This window comes from Sceloporus occidentalis, unplaced genomic scaffold (assembly GCF_023333645.1).
Source record: "Sceloporus occidentalis isolate IW3139 unplaced genomic scaffold, rSceOcc1.0.p SCAF_6, whole genome shotgun sequence".
Classification (NCBI taxonomy): Eukaryota; Metazoa; Chordata; class Lepidosauria; order Squamata; family Phrynosomatidae; genus Sceloporus; species Sceloporus occidentalis.
The window spans coordinates 65,192,671-65,216,678 of record NW_028316986.1 but is presented as its reverse complement, the minus strand read 5'-3'; the positions used below and the strand labels follow the sequence as shown (position 1 = coordinate 65,216,678).

Here is a 24,008-nt window from a genome sequence, read left to right as displayed (position 1 = left end):
GGTCTTCTGATATGGAAATGATAATAGTGACATCTTGCAGGGTTTTGTAAGGGTTATAGAGAATATATATGAAGCACAACAAATGCACAGCACTATAAATTGATGTATACATTACATTTTTATCCTACTGTTCCTTCAAAGAGCTCAGCATGCTATAGACAGTTCTGGTACAAAACTGTTACAGAAATTTAAAAACTAGAAGCTTTTTTCTTTTTCCTTTTCAGGCATCCCTCAGGAGGATCCTTTATCCGTCCCAACAAGGTGAATTTTGGCATAGACTTTCTTTCTGCTGTCTGTGAGAAGTATGGATTAAATGACGATCAACAGGATGCTGAGAGTAGAACAGAAACATCAATAGTAATTGGAAGGAGGACTGTGGAAACTATTGGCTTTGATTCCATTAAAGAAAAACAAAAGCAAGTATACCTCCTCTGTAAATGAGCAATATCAGAACATTGACTGTATTATTGGTTCTTTGTTATTTGTATCTGTAGCAGTATATTTGCTAACAGAGCTGACCCCTGTGCTTTTGTTGTATCTACTTGTATACCTTTCTAAGAGAATATATTGATACTACAAGATGTGCCCTTAAAGTCCCAGTGGGTTCAGTATGGTGCGCTTCCAAACAGATTTTTTGAAGATTGCAGTTCATAATCTGTACTTCCCAAAGCTTTATCTGGCTATTTAAAATCAAAATATAAATGTAATTCTTCTCACCTGTGCAGCTCCTGCGCATATGAAATAGCTCTTTATTTATTCGCACTCTTTCTTTCTCTGACTCATATCCTGGCTATTTTTTTTTTTACCATTTCTTTGGACCACATCCTTTAAAAAATATTTCTGTAGTAGTGTGTGGATGGACAGGTTTTTCTTTAGAGAAATAACGTCATTATTAATAGATCAGATGCTTATAATAATCTAGAGTAGTTTCACAATAGAACACTCAGCTAGATCTATTTTAATGTGGAAATTAAGGGCTGGTACAGAGGGCCCTAAAGGGGTGGCTTGACACCGCCCCTTTGATCACCAGATTAGAACCGTGGCAACCACATGCTGTGGCTCTGATCCAGCGTCTTTCCGACCCAAAAAGAAGTGGCCACTTCTGTTTGAGCCGGAAAAGGGGCACCATGTCTGCCACAGCGGCAACTTTTTGGCACCTCTGTGCCGTGTGAACGCTGTGCTGCTAGAGCACCGCAGTGCTGCCTGCTGTCTGGTTGGGTGGGCAGTGTGACATCAGTGTGGCAGTATTGTCAGGATAGTGTGTCATCTGAAGGCAACGCCCCACGGTGCCCCAAAGCTGGCTGAAGCTGCTGGTCTGTTTTGCCCCTAACCCAGATATTGCTATAAACGCACTCTTCTGTAAACACTAGAGAAAATGTATCCTTTTGAATGAAATAAAAGAAAATATTTATCTTTCATAACCATCTGGGTTACAGATGAAAGTTGTATGGTCAGCCCTCCATTTCCATGGAATCTTTGTCCATGGATTCATAGAATCGTAGAGTTGGAAGAGACCACTAGGGCCACCAAGCAGGAACTCTCAATCAAAGTATACCCACAGATGGCCATCCAGCCTCTGTTTAAAGACTTCCAAGGAGGGAGACTCCACCACACTCCGAGGAAGTGCATTCAACTGTTGAACAGCCCTTACTGTCAGGAAGTTCCTCCTAATGTTTAAGTGGAATCTCTTTTCCTGGAGCTTGCATCCATTGTTCCGGGTCCTAGTCTCTGGAGCAGCAGAAAACAAGCTTGCTCCCTCCTCAATATGACATCCCTTCAAATATTTAAACAGGGCTAACATATCACCTCTTAACCTTCTCTTTGCCAGGCTAAACATACCCAGCTCCCTAAGTCGTTCCTCATAGGGCAAGGTTTCCAGACCTTTCACCATTTTAGTCACCCTCCTCTGGACACGCTCCAGTTTCTCAATGTCCTTTTTGAATTGTGGTGCCCAGAACTGGACACAATATTCCAGGTGGGGCCTGACCAGAGCAGAATACAGTGGCACTATTACTTCCCTTGATCTAGACACTATACTTTTATTGATGCAGCCTAAAATTGCATAGGCCTTTTTAGTGGCCGCATCACACTGTTGACTCATATTCAACTTGTGGTCTAATTCAACTCCTAGATCCCTTTCACATGTAGTTTCATTCAGCCAGGTGTCGCCCATCCTGTATCTGTGCATTTCATTTTACTGCCCTAAGTGCAGTACCTTACATTTCTCTGTGTTGAATTTCATTTTGTTAGCTTTGGCCCAGCTTTCAAGTTTATTCAGATCATTTTCAATTTTGATCCTATCCTCTGGGGTATTAGCTACTCCTCCTAATTTGGTGTCATCTGCAAATTTGATATCTATGCCCCAAATTCTGGCATCCGAGTCACTGATAAAGTTGTTAAATAGCACTGGGCCCAGGACAGAGCCTTGTGGGATCCCACTGGTCACTTCTCTCCAGGATGGAAAGAAGCCATTGTTGAGTACCCTTTGGGTTCGGCCAGTTAACCAGTTACAAATCCATGTAACAGTTGTCTTGTCTAGCCCACATTTTACAAGCTTGCTTGCAAGAATATCGTGGGAAACCATGATATTCAGTCATTCAACCATTAGCGGCTTGAAAATATTCCAAAACAAAATTCCCAAAAGCAGACCTTGATTTTGCCATTTTATATATGGGACACCATTTTACTTCCCCATTGTACATAACGGGACTTGAGCATCCACAGAATTTAGTATCTAGAGGTGTTCCAGGAACCAAACCACAACAGATAGCAAAAGCCCACTGTACTGAGAAAAAATTGTATTAGGGAAGTGACCGATGTTAAAAAGGAAAAAAAATTGAAAAAGATACCTTTAAACAGATAGAAATGACAGAATTGGGAAGTGAAATAAGCAAACTAGGGGAAACAGATGCAGTGGGCCCTTCTTATCTGCGGACTTGCCACCTGTGCATTTGAGCATCTTTGGATGGGAAGCTTTCATTGTCCCCAATGGCGGTGCGCACACAGCCACACCGCCATTGGGGACGAAAGTCTCCCCCTCCCTTTTTTCCTTCCTTCCTTCCTTCCTTCCTTCCTTCCTTCCTTCCTTTGAATCTTTTGCCCTGGCTTTGCTGTGTGGGCAGAGTCTGGCTGCCAGTCAGCTGGTGCTGGGGCTGCCGTCAAGGCTTAAATCTCAAAGCACCTGTTCTCAGGCTCAGGACCCAGGATGGAACCTCTGAGCCCCAAGACCTAAGTTGCAGTCTTTACCCTGGCTCCCTCCAGCCAGTGGATTCTGAGGGAGCTGGGGCTTGGGTCTTGGAGCCGAGAGGTTCCATTCTGGGTGCTGGGCTGGGGAACAGGGATTCCGTGACTCAAGTCTCGGCCCTGGCCCCAGCCCTGTCTGACTGGAAGCCAGACTCTGCCCCACAGCCAAGCCGGGGCAGAAGATTTAAAGGAAGGAAGAATGAGGAAGAAAGAAGGGGAGGGTGAAAGGAAGGAGGAGGGTAGAGGGGGTGAGGGACTTTTGTCCCATTCTTCCTAATGGTTAGGGACCATTAAAGACAGTGAGATTTGAGCATCTGTGGATTTTGGTATCCGTGGGGGAGTCTGAAATGGATCCCCATGGATAATGAGGGTCCACTGTACTGTATTGAAGAAATTAACATAAAAAACAACTGGAGACAATGAAAATGGAAATAGGTGATATCATATTATCTCTATTGTACAGTTGGCCCTTTGTAGCCAAGGAGGGTTCCATTCCGGAACACACGCACACACACCCTCCCGGATTCCAAACATGTGGGACCTCAAGTCCTGTTGGTTTTAATGGTGGCACGGCTACATGCGTGTGCCCCAATTGGAGTGAATCTGCATATGGCAAGCCCAGGTTGGGGCAGGCTGACTGCAATTTAATAACAAATTGTATGGAGACGTGTAGCATCATTTTTTTTTAATTTCAGGAAGGAAAAAAGTTGGAAATGCAAGATTTTAAAAAATCAAGCATTAGTCTCCAAATTAGGTACTGGATGGATATTTACCACAGTGAAATGACTTGAGCTAAATGGATTCCCTTCAAATGTTGTTGCTGATACTGTTTATAGTTTTTGTTGAAAATAATAAAAATGTTTTTAAAGCTGTATATTATATAAAGCAATATGTCATTTTATCTGTCTTGAACTCCCAGTGTTCAGTTTCATATAAATAATGCTAATTTCATATGGCTCAGTCTGTGCTGCCCTTCTCTGATCTCAAATCACATTGGGTCATTATCAGAGACTTCTCTGTCACCAAATTCCTAGTGACCCAGATTTGGGAGGACTGTAAAAAATCAGAAATAAAGTAATGTAATTGCTTCAACCTTTAAAAATTAGGAGGCAATTTGATATTGACTGTCTTAACTTTTTATATGTTAAGAGGAGCTGGAATAATAGAGGCAAACATTATAGAATGAAAATGAAAATTCCATACGTGTTTTTGTTTTGTTTTTAATTTTTTTTTTTTTTTTGGCTAAAATTGCATTTTGACTGGGTTAGGCATATCTGTCATGGTTTAAGAAGCCAAGAATGTCTGTTGAACCTGTCCACTTAGCCCTGTCATCCCCACACAACACCATTTTAGTGTTTCTGTAAGTTGCTTAAGCCACAATTTCCCGTTATATCTAAAATTCTAACAGTGGTTTAACCATGATTGGTTTCTTATCCACATCAGACAGATGAGATTAACCCACATTTTGCCAGTGGATATGTAAAGGAAAACTGCAGTTTAAACAAATGATGATAAAAGTGCCAGAGTTGGAGAAAAAGTCAGCGGAGGCAAATATTTAGTCATTATGTTTCTTTTGGCTCAATATATCATAGTTTATTAACCAAAGATTGGTATGTTTGAAGCAGGTCTTTTTATCATTCATCTTAATTAGTCCTTTGAAAGTGAGACTTCCAAACTGTTAACTATTCTAGGATTAAGAAATTAAATTAATAATTGATATGGGGAAAAGGAATTTTATTTTTAGTTGCCAAAACTATAGAAACACAGATTGAAGCAACATGTTTAGTCATTGGCCTCTGGGTAACCCAAAACTTTTGCCTGTTTTGAGTCGTCTGGGCTTCTTGAATGAGACTCGTCTGACATCTCCACATAGCTTTCTGATATTTCTGTACTCTTTTCAAAGTCTTTTCTTTATTTGATCTCAAAAATATGTGTATAGAAATGGAATTGTTTTTCTCACTTTTTCATTATGAAGAATTTCCATCAGTTTAAATGTTTATACTTAATAATTTCACTATTTATAGATTTTACTATTCCTAGAGTTATATGCTTTCCCTCCTCTATTGATATCTTTTATCCTAATGGACACTTTTCTCTTTCAGGCAGTTGAATAATTTGAGTGACATATCAGTCGATGGATGTGGAGTGAGCCTAGCTGGCCAAGAAGAAGAAATCAGAAGAACATGTCCTAGAATCCTTTTTTTTTCCTTTTTGAAATTGTTCAATTAGATGGCACTAATTCTTAGTTATTCTTACTTTGGAATTCTCTCTTTGCATAGTGCTAATTGCAGTTATTGTGTGAGTTTAGGAACTTTCTTACACCAAGTTAAACTGCTTTATTCATCTAGTTTATGCTTACAGTCTTATTTATAAGCCCACAAAATCATTAGATTGTAGCTTGCTTGCGGACCCAAGAGAGTGGCAAATTTCTTGCTCAGAAGTAAACATTGCTGTAGTCATTGGGCCATTCAACAGATGGGAAGGCGGGAAAGAAGAGAACAAGCACACATACTCTCCTTCCATGTGGATTTGAGATGTGTAGAGAGAGAGAAACTGATGCTGCTTACATAGTCCTTCTTTCCTGAGGCACCCACTCAGCCATAGGAGAAGAACTTGTCTGAACATATTGTTCCCCTGCCAAGATGCTACTTCTTGCTCCTACATTTTGGAGAGAACAGCTTGTAGTTCTGTTATTATTTTTATTGTTGATTTTTCTTCTCAACATCTTATACCTCAGAGGTGTGCAGCTGTGGAAAGCTAGAGGGCAGCATTATCCCCCCCCCCCAAGAGACCTTGGAGTGGTGCAATTTTGGCAGCTGCAAAAAAAATGCGCTCTAGGGGTACATGGGGGCATTTTCACCATGTTTTGAGTCTTTCTTGGGACCCTAGATAGCATTTTGGGTCATTTTGAGGTAAAAAAATGGTGACCCATGAGAGCTCCAGATGTCATGGAAATACCACCTATAGGGCATTTTAGGACATTTTGGAACAAAAATGTTTGTAAAAGAAATAATTTTAGCCCTAGGGGCCCACAAAATTGGCCCTGGGGCACAGCATGTAGCCCATTTACTTCACTTTTGCCTACATTATTGAGGGAAATGGTCCAGTTAAAATCACCTAGTTATGGACTAATTTGTTAGCTTTCTTTTCCAAATAAAATTTAATGAGCTAATTTGCTTAACAACCCTCCCTATGAGATAGTGGAAACAAGTGCTTAAATTTACCAGTTGAAGCTAGTTACATTTATTTATGTCCTAATGTGTTTCCTTCTTGCACCAGAGAGGCTTAACTAACAGCACTCATTTTTTCTGTGGTGTGAAAGATATGAGGCTTTACCTCACTGTTGAGAATGAATTCAGGAGGAAGAGAATGAGCACAAGAGAATGAGATGGGTTGTGTCTAAGAAAGAAGTTTTATTACCCCCAGGAGGTATAATGCAAAGGCTCTGGAGTTTCAGACTGGCGAGTATGTGTGACAGAGATTGAAGAAAAGAGCCGTTCAACTTTCAGTTTTACCTTAACTGCCCTTTCCCTGACTGGCATGTCTATTCTGCTTCTGTCTCTCCCTACCTGAAGCCCTACATTGCATTCATTTCCCTGACTAACAGATTTTTAATCTAAATGTTCCAAGTTCAGATGCTTGCTCTGCCCATGTTTCATCTCCCAGCTGATGTGCTAGTGTATGTACTACATGCACATGCCTTGTCTTTTGTATTGCTGAGTCCATTTAGCCGACTATGCTTGCTATAGAGTGCTGTGTACTTCAGGAGCAATCACTTTTGTCGTTCGTCCATCAATGGTAGAGCTCATGCTTTATATTTAGAAAATCTTAGGTGCCAGTCCCTGGCATTTCTAGGTAGGACTGAAAATAATCCTGCCTGACACCCTGCAGAACAGTGCTTCTCAGCCCTTTTACCTACCAGTGTTTTGGACTTCATCTTCCAGAATCACTGAACATTGGTTGTCTTGACTGAGGTTTCTGGGAGTTGAAGTCCAAAGGAGGACCAAAGGTTGAGATCACTGCTGGGCAGGGTAGACAAGCGAGAAGCCTTCAGCCCTCCAGATGTTTTGAACTACAATTGCCACAAACCCTGTCACTGGCCATACTGAGTGTGGCTGATCGGAGTTGCAGGCAAAGCATCTGAGGAGCTAAAGATTCCCTACTCTTAATCTATCTGGACTAATAGTATGATTCAGTATAAGGATGCATTTTACATTCTGTATTTCTGATGAAAAAATCTAATACTTTTTTTTAATTATTTAAAAATAATGCTGAAATCATCTTAAAGCAGAAGCATACCAAAAGGTCAAAGCAGGAATTTATTCAGGAATTAGAAAATGACTGCCAATAATCTGAACTAATTCTGTATACTCATCTAGTTGACCAAAATAGGAAGGGTAATATATTTAACTTACTATAGTACTACTTAAGAAATGAAAAGCTATGCTAATCCTAATTGCAATAAGATACAAATTCTTATGTTCGGAGCTGAAGATTTCAAAGTTGGATACCATTTATCTTAATGAACATGCACAGATATCAGATGGTTAAATCTATCAAAAAACCTTTTGTCATTTTGGAAGGATGTGGTAGATATTGCTTGCCAGCTTGAACATCTAGAAATTCTTAACCTCAGGTATTTACAAATTACATAATGCATGGGTTGGATCCAGGACACTTTTGAATAATTCACTGAGTCGTAGCTATGTCAGTGAGTTGAGGATGGGGGGGGGGGTCAATTTACCTAATAAAAAATAACTTCTTCAGTCTCGTCTTTCCTTCAGTGTGATTGTTCACTGGAGCTCAGTCCCTTCTACTTTTCCCTTTATGGAAAGGACAATTTGGAACAGTTCACATCTTTCCCTATTTCCTATAGTACTATCAAAACCCAAGGTGAAAATTTCTAAAAATTGTATTTGTGGGTGTTGATATTTGGAAGTAGCTATTAATAGGGATCAGTATCTTCCTTGTATGAGATGGTGGGATTATATTATGAAGAACCATGGTTAGGAAGGTTGGATTCCCCCATCCCCTGCCTCCACGGGACAAATAAATTTGCTGTGTGGTCATGCCTTGATCTCATTGCATCCCTGGCTGAAGTGCCTGGTGGAACGTCACCCTGTTACTTAGCAGAGACCTAGTGCACCCTACTTTCTCCCCAAGACAAAGGTGCAAAGTGCTCTCACTTGCTGATACTTACAGTAGTCACCTGATGTCTGACTTTGGGATTTCGCCAGCTTCTGAAAGTGCCTGTAAAGAGTACAAGTGTTTTAATGTGCCACTCATCATCCAGATAGAGATGGGAAAGAAATCCCTAGTATCCCTACTGATGAGAGATAATAGGGAGTCCTCTCCCTGCCAGCCTTCAGGGAACAGAGCTTGCCTGAGAGTGTGTGCAGGCCAGGTATGGAACATCCAAGGGCAGAAGTTCCCCTTCCCTGTCAAAGTCCCTGCTGGACTTAACTTCTCAGGTACAGCAACACCTTAATTATTTGGTTCTTCGTATGGTGATTTATTATATTCGGATATAATAGGCAGATGAATATCTGGTGGGCCCTTGTGTTGTAGCGGGGAGCACCTTACTTAACTTGTTCAAAACCAATAATATTACAGTATAAAAATATCTTAAAATTAATTGTATTCATTGGATCCAAGCTGTTAGTAGCTTGAAACGATGTGAAGAACTTAATGTGGATTAATATTAAGAAAGCTGGGCTTTTTCTGAGCAAGAAATACTTTGTGGAATAGCTTGAGTTTATGAAGCTAACATCCTAAACTGAGATTATTTACATAAAACAGGAAATTTATGATTAAATCTTGCAGTGTTTCTTTTTTTAGTTAAGTAGTTAGCAGAGAACTCTTTAAGAACATTACTATTGGAGGGGTTGATTTACTTCTAAACAGGTGCAATGCATGCCACTCATGGTCGTTTTTGTGGTCCAAAACAAAACATGGTGGAAATGTTGATCAGAAAAATGGCACCTGGGAAAGGACCGGCCCTTGTCCTCTGTGTATATGTGCTGTTGTTCAACCTGTAGCTTTCATGCAGAGGTTTTTAACTAAAAATAGAAACACTGGAAAATAAATTTATGCATCTCCTGTAGTTTGGCCCCTAATTTATGATTTTACAAATTTGTTGTCATTTAGCTGTGGCTTAATATTTTTAACACTTGGCCATAAAAATACATTTGCAGAACATATGAGAATGAGAAATGTCTTCTTTCAGTTCAAAATATCTCTAATATGGCATTAATGTGAACACAAAATAATAATGTATAGAAATTTAATGGAAGGATGTAAAAGTGGAGAGAGGACTTAAACATAAGTTTTAACCAATAGATAATGTGTGCAATTTCTTCCATACACTGAAAATGAGAAACCATTCTGTTTTTTTGTAGTGAAAACAAAATGAAATTTCCATCTACTTTGCTACCAGCCTCAAGAGCTTTTTGTAATCTGAGAGTGTTGGCACTTAATCGGACAGGAGTGACGTGGACTGAGGTAATGCACTGCCATTCTTTGAAATAACTTGTAGTTATGCCTATAGCAGTGGTTCTCAAATTGGGGGGAAGTGGAGTATGAGACTTGCAGTCCCAGATTCCTTCTCTCTTAAACTTGTTTTTCCTCCTGGATGGGAAGAGAAAAGCAAAGAGGGTGCTTGGAGCCTCTGCCTGAATGAGGAGAAGAAGGAAAGCTATTTCCTTATAAAATTTTAAAATATGAATATACATAAATGTGTAAACAATATATGCACACCAAACAAAATATTTTTATTAATATACTAGTCTGAACGGGAAGAACTGGTGTCAGCATACAGATGTGATGGGGGTCACAAGAGTAAAAAGTTTGCAAACCATTGGTGTATGGCTTTATAATCATGTGTTTTTGCAGTTCTCACACAACATTCAAATTTGTATATGCTTGGATGTGTTTAGACAGAATATTTTGCATAAGTTAACAAATCCTGCTGCTCTTAGTAAGATAGCAAAAAATTTGAGAGATTTTCCATCCCTTTTGTCTATACACAAAGAAAATTCTATCTTCCCATGGGATCCCATGCAAAACAAAACAAAAGCTATTATTCTGTAGGATCCCACCTGTGAAAACTTGAGGCAGGGATTGCTCAAAACAAAAACGGATCAGTGTGTCTCAGAAATATAAACAATATAGAACAAGTACAATCAGACTCCATACTAGTAAGATCTACTTTATATTTTGGGTGGAACCTCTAAGATCCATGACTTGGAGCCTGGAGCAAGATGCATATAATTAAAAGAATTGTGAGCACAGGAATTTATATTGAGTATCAAAATTGGATAAAGTTCTAAGTCCTTCCACAATGAGAAGCCCTCTCTGGTTATCCCAAACGTTCTTCATTTCAGGAGTATAACTTGGGACAGAACAGCTTTTGTCATAGTCTTCTCACAAGTCTACTGGGCAGGCTGAGGGAGAGATGAGATGTCCCTATTGCTTTCTGTGGTTATTTTTTAAACTTTACTTATTTTTGTACTTTACTTATATTTTTTAATTGAAAGCTGTATTTTTTATTATTATTTTATTTATGATTGATTGATTCTGTGGATACAGAGCCTGTGGATAGGGAGGGCCCACTGTCAAACATTTTCCTTGCAGCTTGTTTGATGGCATTCTTTAATTTATTTATTATTTTATATCCCACCTGTCTCTCAATATGGGACACTAGCAGAGTACAGTGCAAGTTAAAATATAGGTAAAACAAATATTGAACTATTAAGCAACCTGACCAATTAAAACGTTGTTGTTGTTTAAATTATTTTTTAAAGTATTGATTTTTTAAAAATTAAATTATTAATTTAAAAACACATTCAAATCATAGTAAAAATGTAGCACACCATATTAAAAAAAATCCTACGCTCCAATCAGTTATAAGCTGAAGGCCTGTTTAAGTAAAAAAGAGCAGAGAAGGGGCAACCCAGCCTCCATTTAGAGCAAGTTCCATAGCCTTAGAGAAACTGTTGAGAATGCTCTCTCTTCTTTGTTCAGAAATGGTAGTAGGATATAGAAAAATCCCTCTCCTGAAGATTGTAAGACTCAAGCAAGCTTGATTGGGTGCGTGTGGCCTTTCAGATAGCTTGTACCTAACTTGTATGGATCCTAAGTAGAACCAACACAAGACATTCAGAATGCAGGAGAGATGTCTCAGTTCTTTGATTAAGAGAGAGGTGAAGTCTCCCTCCTTGGAGGTCTTTAAATAGAGGCTGGATGGGCACCTGTCAGGTATGCTTTGATTGAGAGTTCCTGCATGGCAGGGAGTTGGATTGGATGGCTCTGTGGTCTCTTCCAACTCTATGATTCTGTGAAGATCTGGACTCGCTCTGATTATTCATGAATTTCTTGTTACTTTGTTTGAATGTGTGCTTTTTAATGCACATGCAGTGCAATTTTTGTACTAATTTATGTTTTCCCATTAGGTTCTTTTATGTGCTACTGGGTGGCCTGCTCTTGAAGAACTCTACCTATCTTCCAATGATATTTCACTTTTAGAAAGGTATGAGGATAATTGTAAATACTACAGCAAATGTTCTGCAACTGTCGTGCTGCTTATTAAGATACTGAGTGTTATGCACCATATTTTTATCAGTCCTGCTGATAATTATGAAAGATACTTATTTGTGCATGTGAATATTAAATGTGCATTAAACTGATATCCCAATTTTCCACTACAATAATACACAAGGTGGATAACAATAAAATGTAGATAAAATAACAGTATAGTTAAAACCTCTGATTTTTGGGCATATTTTCAACTAATGTACATGGATGCCCCTAAAATGGAACAAAGATCCTTACAGGAGAAGAAACAAGCTAGAGTTAGTGTAAACCCAAGTCATTTAGACAAGGGAGTCCCTTTGGTAGAACCAGAGAGGGTGCAGGTGATAACAGATATGAGCTTGACAGGCTGGGAAGCTCACTATGGGGGGTCAGTCAGCCCAAGGAATTTGGAACTGAGTGGACAAGAAACACAATATCATTTATTTGGAGCTCATGACTGTCAGGTTACCTTTAAATTATACAGATTATGTCAAGAATCTGCATGGACAGCATGACTAAAAGCATATATTTGTAATCCGGGAGAATTGCATCCTGCCTCTGGTGGCAGAATCCATAACTGTTCAGATGGGCAGAGAAATGTGAAATCCCTGTTGGCGGTCTATCGAAATGGGACTTTTGATATAAAGGCAGATTATCTGAGCAGAAACTTGATTCATCCGGGAGAGCGGAGCTTTCATCCAGAAGTGTTCTGCTGAGAGAGATTTTCAAATACCGTATATACTTGACTATAAGTCGACCTCATGTATAAGTCAAGGGTACGTTTGGGGGGCAAAATTATGGATTTTGATATGACCCATGGATAAGTCGAGGGTAAGATTTAGGGGCATATAGCAAAGGAGCTAAAGGATTAAGCAAAGCAAAACAATGTCAAAGAATTTACAAAATTCCAGCAAACATAACTCTTTGTGCTCAGTCTTAAGGCTGGATGGATGAGAGAGTAGAGGGAGTCAGTGCTTCCAGGACAGATTATACTCTTGCTTTTCACCAGGGGATGGTTTCTTCTTTTAAATAAGAGATAAGATACAGTACTTACATTGACCCACGGATAAGTTGACTCAAGTTTTTTTAGTCAATTTTTGACCTAAATTTCTAGACTTATACAAGAGTATATACAGTAGACTTATTTGCCATGGGTGAGAATACAAAGTTAAGATTTTATTCTTTAAATGGAAGTGGAGGTGCAGAGGCAACTGATGTTCTGACGGTATCATGGCTGAGAGATCTGCATTATGCTTTTCCTCCAATAAAGATAATTCAGAGAATCCTTCAAAAAATCCAAATGGAAAAGGCACAGTGCTGCTGATAGCACCATGGTGGCTAAGGAGACCATGGTTTCCATTGCTTTTGAAGATGTTAGTAATGTCTACCTCATCACAAAGATCTTCTCAGCCAGTGCCCCATGTTACATCTCAATCCAGGATGGCTACATCTGCCTGCTTGGACTTTGAGCAGAGATATTTAAGGGCCCAGATATATTCCATTCTGGTGGTTGGAATTATATTGGCTTTACGGCAGAATTCAACACAGAAAGTGTATAACATGACTTAGAAAGTATTGCAGAATTGGTGCAGGATTAATTCATTGCAGATTGAGCTGGTGCAGGTTAATCGCATATTGCAGTTTCTGAAGGATAGATTGCATAATGGTCTAAAGCCAAATATGTTGAAAATAGAGATTTCAACCTGTCTACAGTATTAAAATTTGAGGAGAAGTCACTTTCTATTGACCCATATATAAAAATATTTTTGAGGGGACTTAAAAACTATCCCTCAATTCAAAATTTCTTGACATGAGATTTGATTCTCATACTGAATGTTTTAACCAAGTCCCTATTTGAACCATTAAAAAAGATGTATTAAGGTTATTGTCTTTCAAAGTTACAGTTTTGGTATCAATTACATCATCAGCTAAGCGAGTTTTGGAGCTGGCAGCATTATTAGTAAATCCCAACTTGCACAAGTTTGAGGATGACAGATTAGTGTTATTTCTGGGTCCATTATTTCTATCATAGTATCTATTTATGAGAGGTTGTACAGAAGCTATTTATTTGCCAAACGTTGGTCCACAACCGAAACATCAGTTGGAATGCTGGTGGCATAACTTGGATGTTCGCAGAGCACTAAGGATATAGTTAAAGGGGACTTTATGATTCAGGCATATGTAATCATGTTTGTATCTTTTAATCCCAGAATTTTGGGACAAAAGGCATCAAAAGTGGTAATAGTGAGATGGAGTAAGGCATGCATTTTTCTGTGCTCTGATTATGCACAACAGACAAGGCCTACAAATGTCTGACCATATCTAAGTACATCAGTGTCAACGACCACAGTTCATGCAGTATCAGCAGCATTAGAAGATACATGCAGTGCAACTGGTTGGTCGGGACAAACAATATTTATGAATTAGGCAGGTATAAATCAACATGAGCAGCATAATATTGTGCAGTGCTGCAGTCATTGGTGCACTGAGAGTCGGTGTTGGCCACTCAAATGCAGGGGTTTGGTTGAGTCTCGTCTCTATTGGATTGCTCCTCCGTGCCACCCTGAGAATGCGTGGTTAATATTCACCATGAATTACCATTCTGGAATGACAGGAGGAGCAATCCAAGCTGGCCAAGAAAAAGAAATCAGAACATGTCCTAGAATCCTTTTTTCTTTTCTTTTTGAAATTGCTCATAAGAGTGTGTGCATGTGCCTGCGCCAGCTTTTGGAACAGCCCTCGTCAAAAATGGCGGCATGTGGCCACACTGCCATTAGGGACAATGGGACTTCACATAAGCCCCCATCATGGAATGGATCCCCGCAGATACTGAGGTCCCACTGTATAAATGAAAAAGAATTTTGACTTCTGCATTGGTGGTTGGCAGGTAGGCTAAACCCATCTCTGGTGGATTGCTCCTCCTGCCATTCCAGAATGACAATTCACAGTGGGTACCAACCACTCATTTCCAACTTATGGGAACCCTAAGGCAAAGCTGTCACAGGGTTTCCTGGAGCTGAGAGTGACTCGCCCAAGGTCACCCAGTGGCTTCCCATGGGTGGGGAATCAAATTCTGATCTCCAGAATTGTAGTCCAGCACTGAAACCACTATAGTATGCTAACTAAACATGATGAAATAGTGAGATCCTTTAGAACAGATCAACAAATATTGGGGAAAACTAATGTTTACAATCAGCTTTGTGTACATTACTGGTGATAACAGATTCACCAATCAAAACCTGTATAAACGGTATTGGAGAATCACTGCCAGTAGAGTAGAGGGTACTGAGCTAGATGAACCAGTTGTATGATTTGGGAATATGGGGAGCTACATAAATTATTTCCTTGTGTTTTAGGAGGTACTCATTTCTTTCTCTAAAGCCTTGTTTGCACTGTAGAAATAAAGCAGTTTGACACCACTGAGATATTTAGTCTTCTCTGTTAGAGAGCTCTGGTGCCCCACCAAACTACAAATCCCAGAATTCCGTAGCATTGAGCCATGGCAGTTAATGTGGTATCAAACTATTGTTTTTGCAGTACAGATGCAATCTGAGAGCTGCTAAAGCTGGACAACCTTATGGTTCTTCTTTAAGCTCAAATGGATTATTGGAGACAGTACTGTACATATTATGATCTGTGGTAATTTGCAAACAGTTTAAGGTGCTGAAAAAATGAGATTTCCTTCCTTATATATTTATTGTAAATATTTTGTAACATTTACAGTTTTTAAAGTATTCTTAAATGTGATATTTTCTCACACAGGCCCATTGATGTCTTACTTAACCTGAAATGGTTAGACCTTTCAGACAACCAATTAACTCATGAAAACCAGCTTCATCTAATTGCAGATCTCCCCAGGTAGATGTTATACACAATTACTCTTAATTTTTAGTTATAGTTAATTGATTATGTAGAAGCATCTTGTGTTAGAGCAGAATGACTAAGAGGTGGGCAGGATGCAAATCCTGCAGCCCCCCCCCCCCCACCTCAGCCTCTTAATCATAGAAGCAGCATAAGAGTTTCAGCTGTCTGCAAACCTGTACAGACCAGTGCTCCAAAGAACAGTTGTGGAATACTACTTTGTCAACCATGTGTCCTTCCATTTTTCAAAGGTGTAATTTCAACATTTGCTATCCTGGATCTGTTTACCTAGTGTAAATTCTATTGATTTGATAGGTTTCCCCCCCTAAAATTTAAATTAGAGAGGTAGGACTGCACTACTACTCTTTTTATCTTCATTTTGTACAATTGAAAGTAATTTGGAGTAATTAAGTTAAGTTGTGCAGTGATCTTAAACTGTATTTGTGTATCCCTGGCAAAAATGCTCAATAAATATTGGCTATAGCTTACACAATATATACCTCTTCTGCCATTCAATATGAGGGAAAATGCTTAGTAGCACTTGCTGCTGAAGCAATTTTCACAAGTAATGCCTTCCCCTCCCTGGTTCTTTGTCATGAGAAAGGGACACATACATTTCATTATACACTTTACTGAAAAGCCTTAGTTACCAGCATAGGCATTCACCATATTATATTGCCTGTTCTGATTAATGACTCATCACCAGCTGTTACGTATGAAATTTAAATTATTAGCTTATGCTTAAAGAGTTGTACTCTTAATTTTCAGGTTAGAAACACTGATACTTTCAAACAATGGAATTTCTTCTATACACTTTCCTGATGTTGAATTTGGTATGTAAATAGAGTGCTGTTAGTCCCCCCCCTCCCCCAATTTTAATTCTTCTCTGTTATCTCACTAATTCCTTTTACTTTTTCTTTTCTTTGGCAGGTTGCAAGACTAACATGTTTCCTTCCTTAACACATCTTAGAGTAAAAGGCAACAGAATCACAGAAGTAAGTAACACATAGTGCCATGTGTTGGGTTGGAAACAGAACTCTCCTCTAGAATATTGACACTCATAATTTGAATGTACTGGAATAGTTATCTTTTTAAAATATAAAAAAAACCTACAAACAATTGATAATGCTCATGAAAATTGGTATCAATGAAAACTAATTAAGTCAGATTATTTGCTGATACATTTTTGTACAAGGACATGATCAGCATTGTCTCTTCTGCTTCAATTGATACTGGAATTAATTAGGGTATACATTTAGAGTGAATGTGGTATGGCCAGATAGTGAATTCTATCTTCAGACTCATGACCTCTAGTTTTATTGAACATGTTTAGCATGCTTTCCTTTCCTTTTTTAAAATGAATAATAGATTAATTCCATACCTTTAATTTTGTGAAATGACCTAAGTACAGCAGTATATTGAAATTTTTCTTTGGATGTTATATCCAGGTAAACAAAAATAGACCCATCTTTGCTGTTTTCTTTCTTTCAAAAATGTTTTGTTGTAAGACAAGTTAACCAAACTGTACTCATCAAAAGAATGAACTGAGACTTTTAGAGAAAGCACTGGAAATAAATTCACCCTTACTCCAAAGGGTAGTGTTAAGAACAACATACAGACCTGTAGCAATATATGCAGTAGAGAAAAATGCTTATGTCAGATTTTGGCCATTCATTGTTGACATTTTTTCCATTTTGCTGTTTCAGTGGTCAGTTATCAATGAACTTGATAAACTACAAAGGCTTCAGTCGTTGGATTGTCGGAATAATCCTTTGATGGACACAGACAAAAATGTGGAGACTGTGAAACAGCTGCTGATTGCCAAAATAGGCCAGTTAAAATTTCTGAACAAGTCTCAGGTATTTTATTTATTTTCAAGTTAGCTTTCCTAAATACCCCAAAATGGGGACACAAAAAACAAACATAAACTGTTGTGAACTACTGTAGTATCATTTAAAGAGCATCCTGTTCTTGAAGATATGTGTCACTTTTTCCAGCTACAAAACAGTTTGAAGCAAAGTAGTATTATGAGGCAAGTATAGCAAACTATACTGCATGTTTTCCTTGCAGAAATGTCTACAATTTTGCTTCTGTAGGCTCAGTGCTTATTTATATTCTGTCTTATTTTTACTCTGAGAACCAATGCAGTGTATAGCTAAGACCATTTCTGCTATGGAATTTAAAGTAATTACACAAGCAATTCTGTTAAAAACAGTAATCTAAATCAGTTTTTAAAACATAATGAAGACCCCTCCACCAAAACAAAATGAAACACCAAAACAGACAATTAGAAACAAAACATTAAAAAATTGTTAGAAAAAAGTGCGGAGGGTGTTAGGTCATACTCGTTTGCTAATTTGAAATACAGTGGAAATAGTGGGTTGAACTATTCCCAGTTGCTTAGATGAAAACCCCAGCAGTTATTATCTAAATTACAATCAGAAATGCTTCAAATCAAATATATTTTAAAAATCAAAATTGGTTTAATCATGGTGATGCTCTGTAGTAACGTGTGCTTGTTTTACCATAGATCTTTCCTGAGGAAAGGAGAGGAGCAGAACTTGATTATAGAAAAAAATATGGCATTGATTGGTTAAAGGCTGGTGGTAACCAGGATCCAAACAAAAACAACCCAAGTGAAGAATTTCTTGCTGCCCACCCCCGATTCCAAGTTCTCTGTGAGAGTAAGTACAGTCCCAGTATGAAGGAAAACCAATTTCCAGTCTAGGATTCTGTGTCAAGTTTGCAGTTGCTTTGTTGACTTTACTGCAGTCCTTCCCCCATCCCACCACAAGTTCTCAAGCAGTATCACGAAAGATGTTGTTCTTCCATCTTTTTGTTTATTAGGTGGGTTTGTGTATGCTATGAAGTGACGCATTAGCTAAGGAGCCAGGTGACCTGCCCACTATCTTTTCAAGCAGCCTTTGTGTCCTCAGTGGCCAAATTAGAATGTTGGTCCTTACTTCATTTTGCAGTATGCCATACCAGTTGCTGATGATAGTTCTGCTTGCTCCCACTCATCTGCCACTCTTTGGGATTTGTATGAAAGGAGGCTGAAGTGTGAGGCCCCCTGAGATTTTCCGCAAAATTCAGCAGCACTGCCTATTTGTATGTTCCCATTCTTGTATGTGAAATGGGACAGGTCTAGAAATAACATTTCCTCTTGCTGCAGGCAAGGCCAGTTTGCTAGCAAATAAAGAAACTGGGAAGCATCTACAGTGTGCCCTTGCCTTATGTGCGGAATCCGTTCCAGACCCACCCACCCCCGCATAAGGCAAATAGTGCGTATGCTCGAGCCCCATTGGCTATTAATGGCGCTTGTTCATGACATCTGATGCGGCATGCACACCATTGTCTCTACCGTCATGCGTAAGCTGAAAGCCATGTAAAAGGCGCCCGCGTATGACGTGCGCACTGTACTTTGCTTCCCAGATTGTGCCTGGCAATATGTCCAACACACAACATTTCTGAAGAAAACACACAAGAGAATATGTTGAGGAACCTTTCAGATTTCAAAACTCGAGTTACATGGTTCAGAAAAATGGATGGGTTAAGTGTGTTCCCCTTGTGCAGCCTTAGAATGCAATTTACAAATTAAGAAAATTTTCTCTCCCCCTCCTCCTCCCAACAAACCAATGGCACTTAAGAGAACTTACATTTGGTTGGCATGGAAGCAGTGTTAGCCCTAGGGTAAATCTCATAACCCAAAGTTCACAGAAAATGTAGACATGATTTTGTCAAATTCCTGCTTCGGAGCAGAAACTGTCTCTTCTTGTAAAGGGCATTGTAAATATGTAGTTGTCTTGCATGGTTACCTATAAAAGACTCTCTCTGGAATTGCTGTGTCCAACAAAGAGCAAAGTGCTGTAATAGCCTAGTAACGTACAAGGAAATCATTGGGAAATGATGGATTTCAGGGTTGTGCCGTCCCTGAAACCTACTGTTAATGAAAACCATAATATTTCCCAATCTGCTTTCCCTACCTCCCAATGAAATGGATTGGAAGAGAATATAATATCACCAAAAATCCGTGGAACTTCTCTTTGGATCAATAAATGCTACATTTTTCTTTTTGTTTTTCTGTAACAGAATATGGTGCCCCTGAAGATGGAGAGCTGAAAAGAGAACAACCTTTCTCTCTAAAAAATCAGCTGCTAAGTAAGATGTAAAACTATATTAATGATTACAGTTGAATTATTTGTGTTGGTATCCACAGAAAATAAAGTTTTCCAGGATAACTGAGCTATGATTTTGTGTACACCCTTAGCACATTGATGCTGGTGATTTTTCTCCATAACTTCTGAAAACTTAAAATCAGCAAGGATGTCAGGCAGGGTGTTGATGAACTTACAACTCGCTTAATTTAAGGGTGTTTACAGATTATGTTCAACAAAGACTGTGTACACCCATTGCCCAGGTACTCTTTCACTTGGGACATATGAAAGTATCATAACATTTATACTGGTTTTGCTGTATTCTGGTTCCTTGATGAATAGACAGTAAAAATGAGTGAAAGTCAAAGGCTTTCATGGCCGGCATCCATAGTTTTTTGTGGGTTTTTCGGGCTATGTGGCCATGTTCTAGGAGAGTTTCTTCGTGGCGTTTCGCCAGTATCTGTGGCTGGCATCTTCAGAGAAAGATTTCTCTGAAGATGCCAGTCACAGATGCTGGTGAAACGTCAGGAAGAAACTCTCCTAGAACATGGCCACATAGCCCGAAAAACCCACAAAAAACTATAGAAAAAAATAAGGACACTCTGACTCTTGTGTTAAATGGATGACATTTTAAATGTGAACAACCAGTCACAAAATACTGCTGCTGTTCTGCACAAAAATAAGTCCTAGGCCTGAATCCTATGGGCAGTCTCAACTATAGTAGGCCCACTGAATGAATGGATTTTGCATAAGTGTTGATGTACTAAGCAGTGGATTCTGTGGACCTATTTTAGCTGGGACTACCAATAGGATTCAGGTCCTAATGCAGGATTGTGCTTTCTGAGAAAGTTGCTAGTTCCAGCAGGTTTTATCTACCTGAAAAAAGAGCACAATTTTAAAACTGAAAATGAAGTAAAAAGGAAAGTCAAAATATTTGTGACAAAATATAAAGCAAGAAGGAAACCACAGAAATGGATCTTATATCTTTATCATTTGTTTTGAAACAAACAAACAAACAAAAACCCTAGGAAATGGAGCCAAATAAATGAGTCTCTTTTCAGGACTGCTTGGTTCTGTACAGCTCTGGGTTGTAGTATAGGTATAAGCCACAACCTATTATGCTCTGGCCTTACAGCTGTCACTGAATGGTGCACGTGAGGCTACTAACTGCAGTTTTCCCCTTCTCTTTTGAAGTTGGTACTCAAATAGGATGATAGTACCTGGATACTATGTCCCCATACAGACAGGCCAAAATAAAGCTGCTTCAGGTCACTTTGGGGGTATGCTGTTTCAATGATGCATGCGTACTAGGAGTCCAGAAGGTGCACCAAACCTGCGCTCTAGTCTGTATCGTGACTTTGGCGCAGCTTCTGGATTCTTGGGACACATGCATCATTTGAACAACATACCTCCAAAGTGACCAGAAGCAGCTTTATTTTGGCCTGTCTGCGTGGGGCCTATGAACATCTGAATCAAATTTGTACAGTTGTGAGCACACATTCAGTGCAACGTGTAACTTTTTTACTGTCTGTGATATTACAGCCATCATTAGGGTCTGGTCTGAACTATCCTTCTCAACATGCTTATGATTCCAAGAAAAAAGAAATATAAGAATACAAATTTTTCAGTATGGTAACCTGTAAGAGGAACGAATTCCTTCATATATTTAATAGAACAGTCAACATTGTGGATTTGGCTGTTTTCATTACACTAGCAATAATGTAAGTTGCACTTGTGCTATGATAGCATGACCCAAGCCCATTGTCACATTGATCATAGTTCTTCTGTTGCCTGAAACTCCCAAGATATATTTTGCGCGTGTAGTTGTACTGTCAACAAGAAACAGTTGTCATAAAGAAATCTCTTTAAAACTTCCCACTCTCTACATTTGCTTTCAGTGTCAGTACACTAGTATTTCAGTCATGTTTTTTCACTTTTCTCAAAATATATGTATATACAGAGAGTATTTGAATGTTAGTATTACAGCAAATTAATTGTGTGTTTTTTAATTTCCCAAGTGTTGACCTTTAAGTGCCCCGACAAACCTGACCAGCAGCCAATAAAGAAGAAGCTACCAGGTAAGGTGTAGGAGTCCATATTACATTTCGTTGTTTCTGCATGTCAGAATTATGTGAATTCATGTCCACAAGTAAAGAACATTATTAAAGGTGACAAAATAAAATAGAACAAAATAAATCAATTAACAAACAGTAGCATACACTGAACAGAGATAATTATGGATTTAAAACTACATGATCATATTTATTAAAAAGGCAATTTGGTCATGCATTTGTGCGTGTTCTCAGCATGTTCTGTACACTTCTCTTTATTGATGGCTGAACCCATGAACATGAATACTCACTTGAAGAATTTGCACCAATCAGTCTCTGTTGTTTGCTTTAAGCTCTGCTCTGGCTGAAGACCTATGTCTCATATCCGACAGGACACTCCTTCGCTCTCATTTGAAAGCCTATGGAGTGGCAATAGGTGCAGCAAAGAATTCGTTCTATGCTGCACGTATTGCGTCTGCAGAGTCGCGTCCAGCAGAGCTGTTCAGGGTTGTGAGGGAGCTAACTCAGCTCCCTCCCTCCCTGAGCCCTATCTTGGAACCATCTAAAGCCTGCTGTGACGATTTTAACAACTTCTTTGCGGATAAAATCTCTCGGATAAGGGCTGGTCTCGACGCCAGTATTCATGCAGATCCTGTAGGAGAGGTGTCTGAAGCGTCCGTGGCCCCTGTTATACTGGATCACTTTGAGTTTGTTAGTACCGAGGAAGTGGACAAGATCCTTCGAAGTGTTAGGAAGACGACGTGCTCTCTTGATCCCTGTCCCTCATGTTTGGCAGCTCAGGGGGGAGATGCGGTGTTGACTTTGCTGCACCGCATCGTTAACACATCTCTAAGAGAGGGTCATTTTCCATCTAAATTGAAAGTAGCAGTGGTTAAACCCCTGCTTAAAAAGTCCTCCCTAGACCCCCTGATTCACAACAATTATCGGCCCATCTCGCTGCTACCTTTTTTGGGGAAGGTGACGAGAGAGCAGTCGCTTTCCAGCTTCAATCGATCTTGGGTGACACCGATTTTCTGGACCCATTTCAAACTGGCTTCCGGGCGGGCTATGGAGTTGAGACTGCCATGGTCGCCTTAGTTGATGACCTCCGTCTGAGCATGGACAGGGGAAGCGTGTCCCTGTTAGTGCTCTTGGACATCTCAGCGGCTTTCGATACCATCGACCATGGTATCCTTCTGGGACGCCTGGGGGAGTTGGGTATCGGGGGCACTGCTTTGCAGTGGTTCCGGTCCTACCTCTCGGGTAGATTCCAGATGGTGGAGCTGGGGGACTGTCGCTCCGATAAGAGGGCCCTTACATCCGGTGTCCCTCAAGGAGCGATTTTGTCCCCTATGCTTTTCAACATTTACATGAAACCGCTGGGAGAGATCATCCGGAGACACGGGGCGCGGTGTTATCAGTATGCTGATGACACCCAGATAGTTTTCTCCTTGTCTCCGACTGATGCAGTAACTAAGGATGGCATCTCTCCTCTAGATGCCTGCCTAGCGTCAGTAATGGGCTGGATGAGGGAGAACAGACTCAGTGTGAATCCAGGGAAAACGGAAGTACTGGTGATAGGTCCCTCGGTTCCGGGTGGTGAGATTTGTCAGCCTGTCCTGAATGGGGTCACGCTCCCCTTGAAGGACTCGGTGCGCAGCTTGGGAGTACTCCTTGATTCGTCACTCCAGCTAACATCTCAGGTGGATGCGACGGTCAGGAGTGCTTGCTATCAGCTTCGGCTGATACGCCAGTTGCTCTCCTACCTGGACCGACGGAACCTTGAAACTGTTGTACGTGCTTTGGTAACCTCTCAGTTGGATTTCTGCAATGCGCTCTACATGGGGCAACCCTTGTACCAAACCCGGAAGCTACAACTGGTGCAGAATATCACAGCCAGACTGGTCGCTGGTAGTTCCAGGATGGACCACATAACACCTATTTTAAAAGACCTCCACTGGCTACCCGTTCGCTTCCGAGCTCAATACAAGGTGTTGGTTTTGACCTATAAAGCCCTAAATGGCTTGGGCCCAGGGTACTTGGAGGACCGTCTCTCCCCATATAATCCGCCCCGCACACTCAGAACATCTGGGACAAATTTGTTGGAGGTCCCTAAATCCCATCTGGC

At 39.8% G+C, this 24,008-nt stretch overlaps 1 protein-coding gene across 1 annotated transcript in view; it reads left to right on the top strand.

Moving 5' to 3' along the window:
• TBCE (tubulin folding cofactor E) overlaps nucleotides 1-24,008 on the top strand; it is a 33,740-nt gene that overhangs the window by 7,216 nt on the left and 2,516 nt on the right. The window contains exons 4-15 of the mRNA XM_089529876.1: nucleotides 225-420; nucleotides 5,350-5,434; nucleotides 7,780-7,879; nucleotides 9,642-9,744; nucleotides 11,694-11,770; nucleotides 15,577-15,672; nucleotides 16,444-16,508; nucleotides 16,606-16,670; nucleotides 17,382-17,534; nucleotides 18,206-18,359; nucleotides 19,765-19,833; nucleotides 21,848-21,907. Of these exons, the coding sequence (XP_089386002.1) occupies nucleotides 225-420; nucleotides 5,350-5,434; nucleotides 7,780-7,879; nucleotides 9,642-9,744; nucleotides 11,694-11,770; nucleotides 15,577-15,672; nucleotides 16,444-16,508; nucleotides 16,606-16,670; nucleotides 17,382-17,534; nucleotides 18,206-18,359; nucleotides 19,765-19,833; nucleotides 21,848-21,907 (1,223 nt within the window). The remainder of the gene's footprint in view (nucleotides 1-224; nucleotides 421-5,349; nucleotides 5,435-7,779; nucleotides 7,880-9,641; nucleotides 9,745-11,693; nucleotides 11,771-15,576; nucleotides 15,673-16,443; nucleotides 16,509-16,605; nucleotides 16,671-17,381; nucleotides 17,535-18,205; nucleotides 18,360-19,764; nucleotides 19,834-21,847; nucleotides 21,908-24,008) is intronic.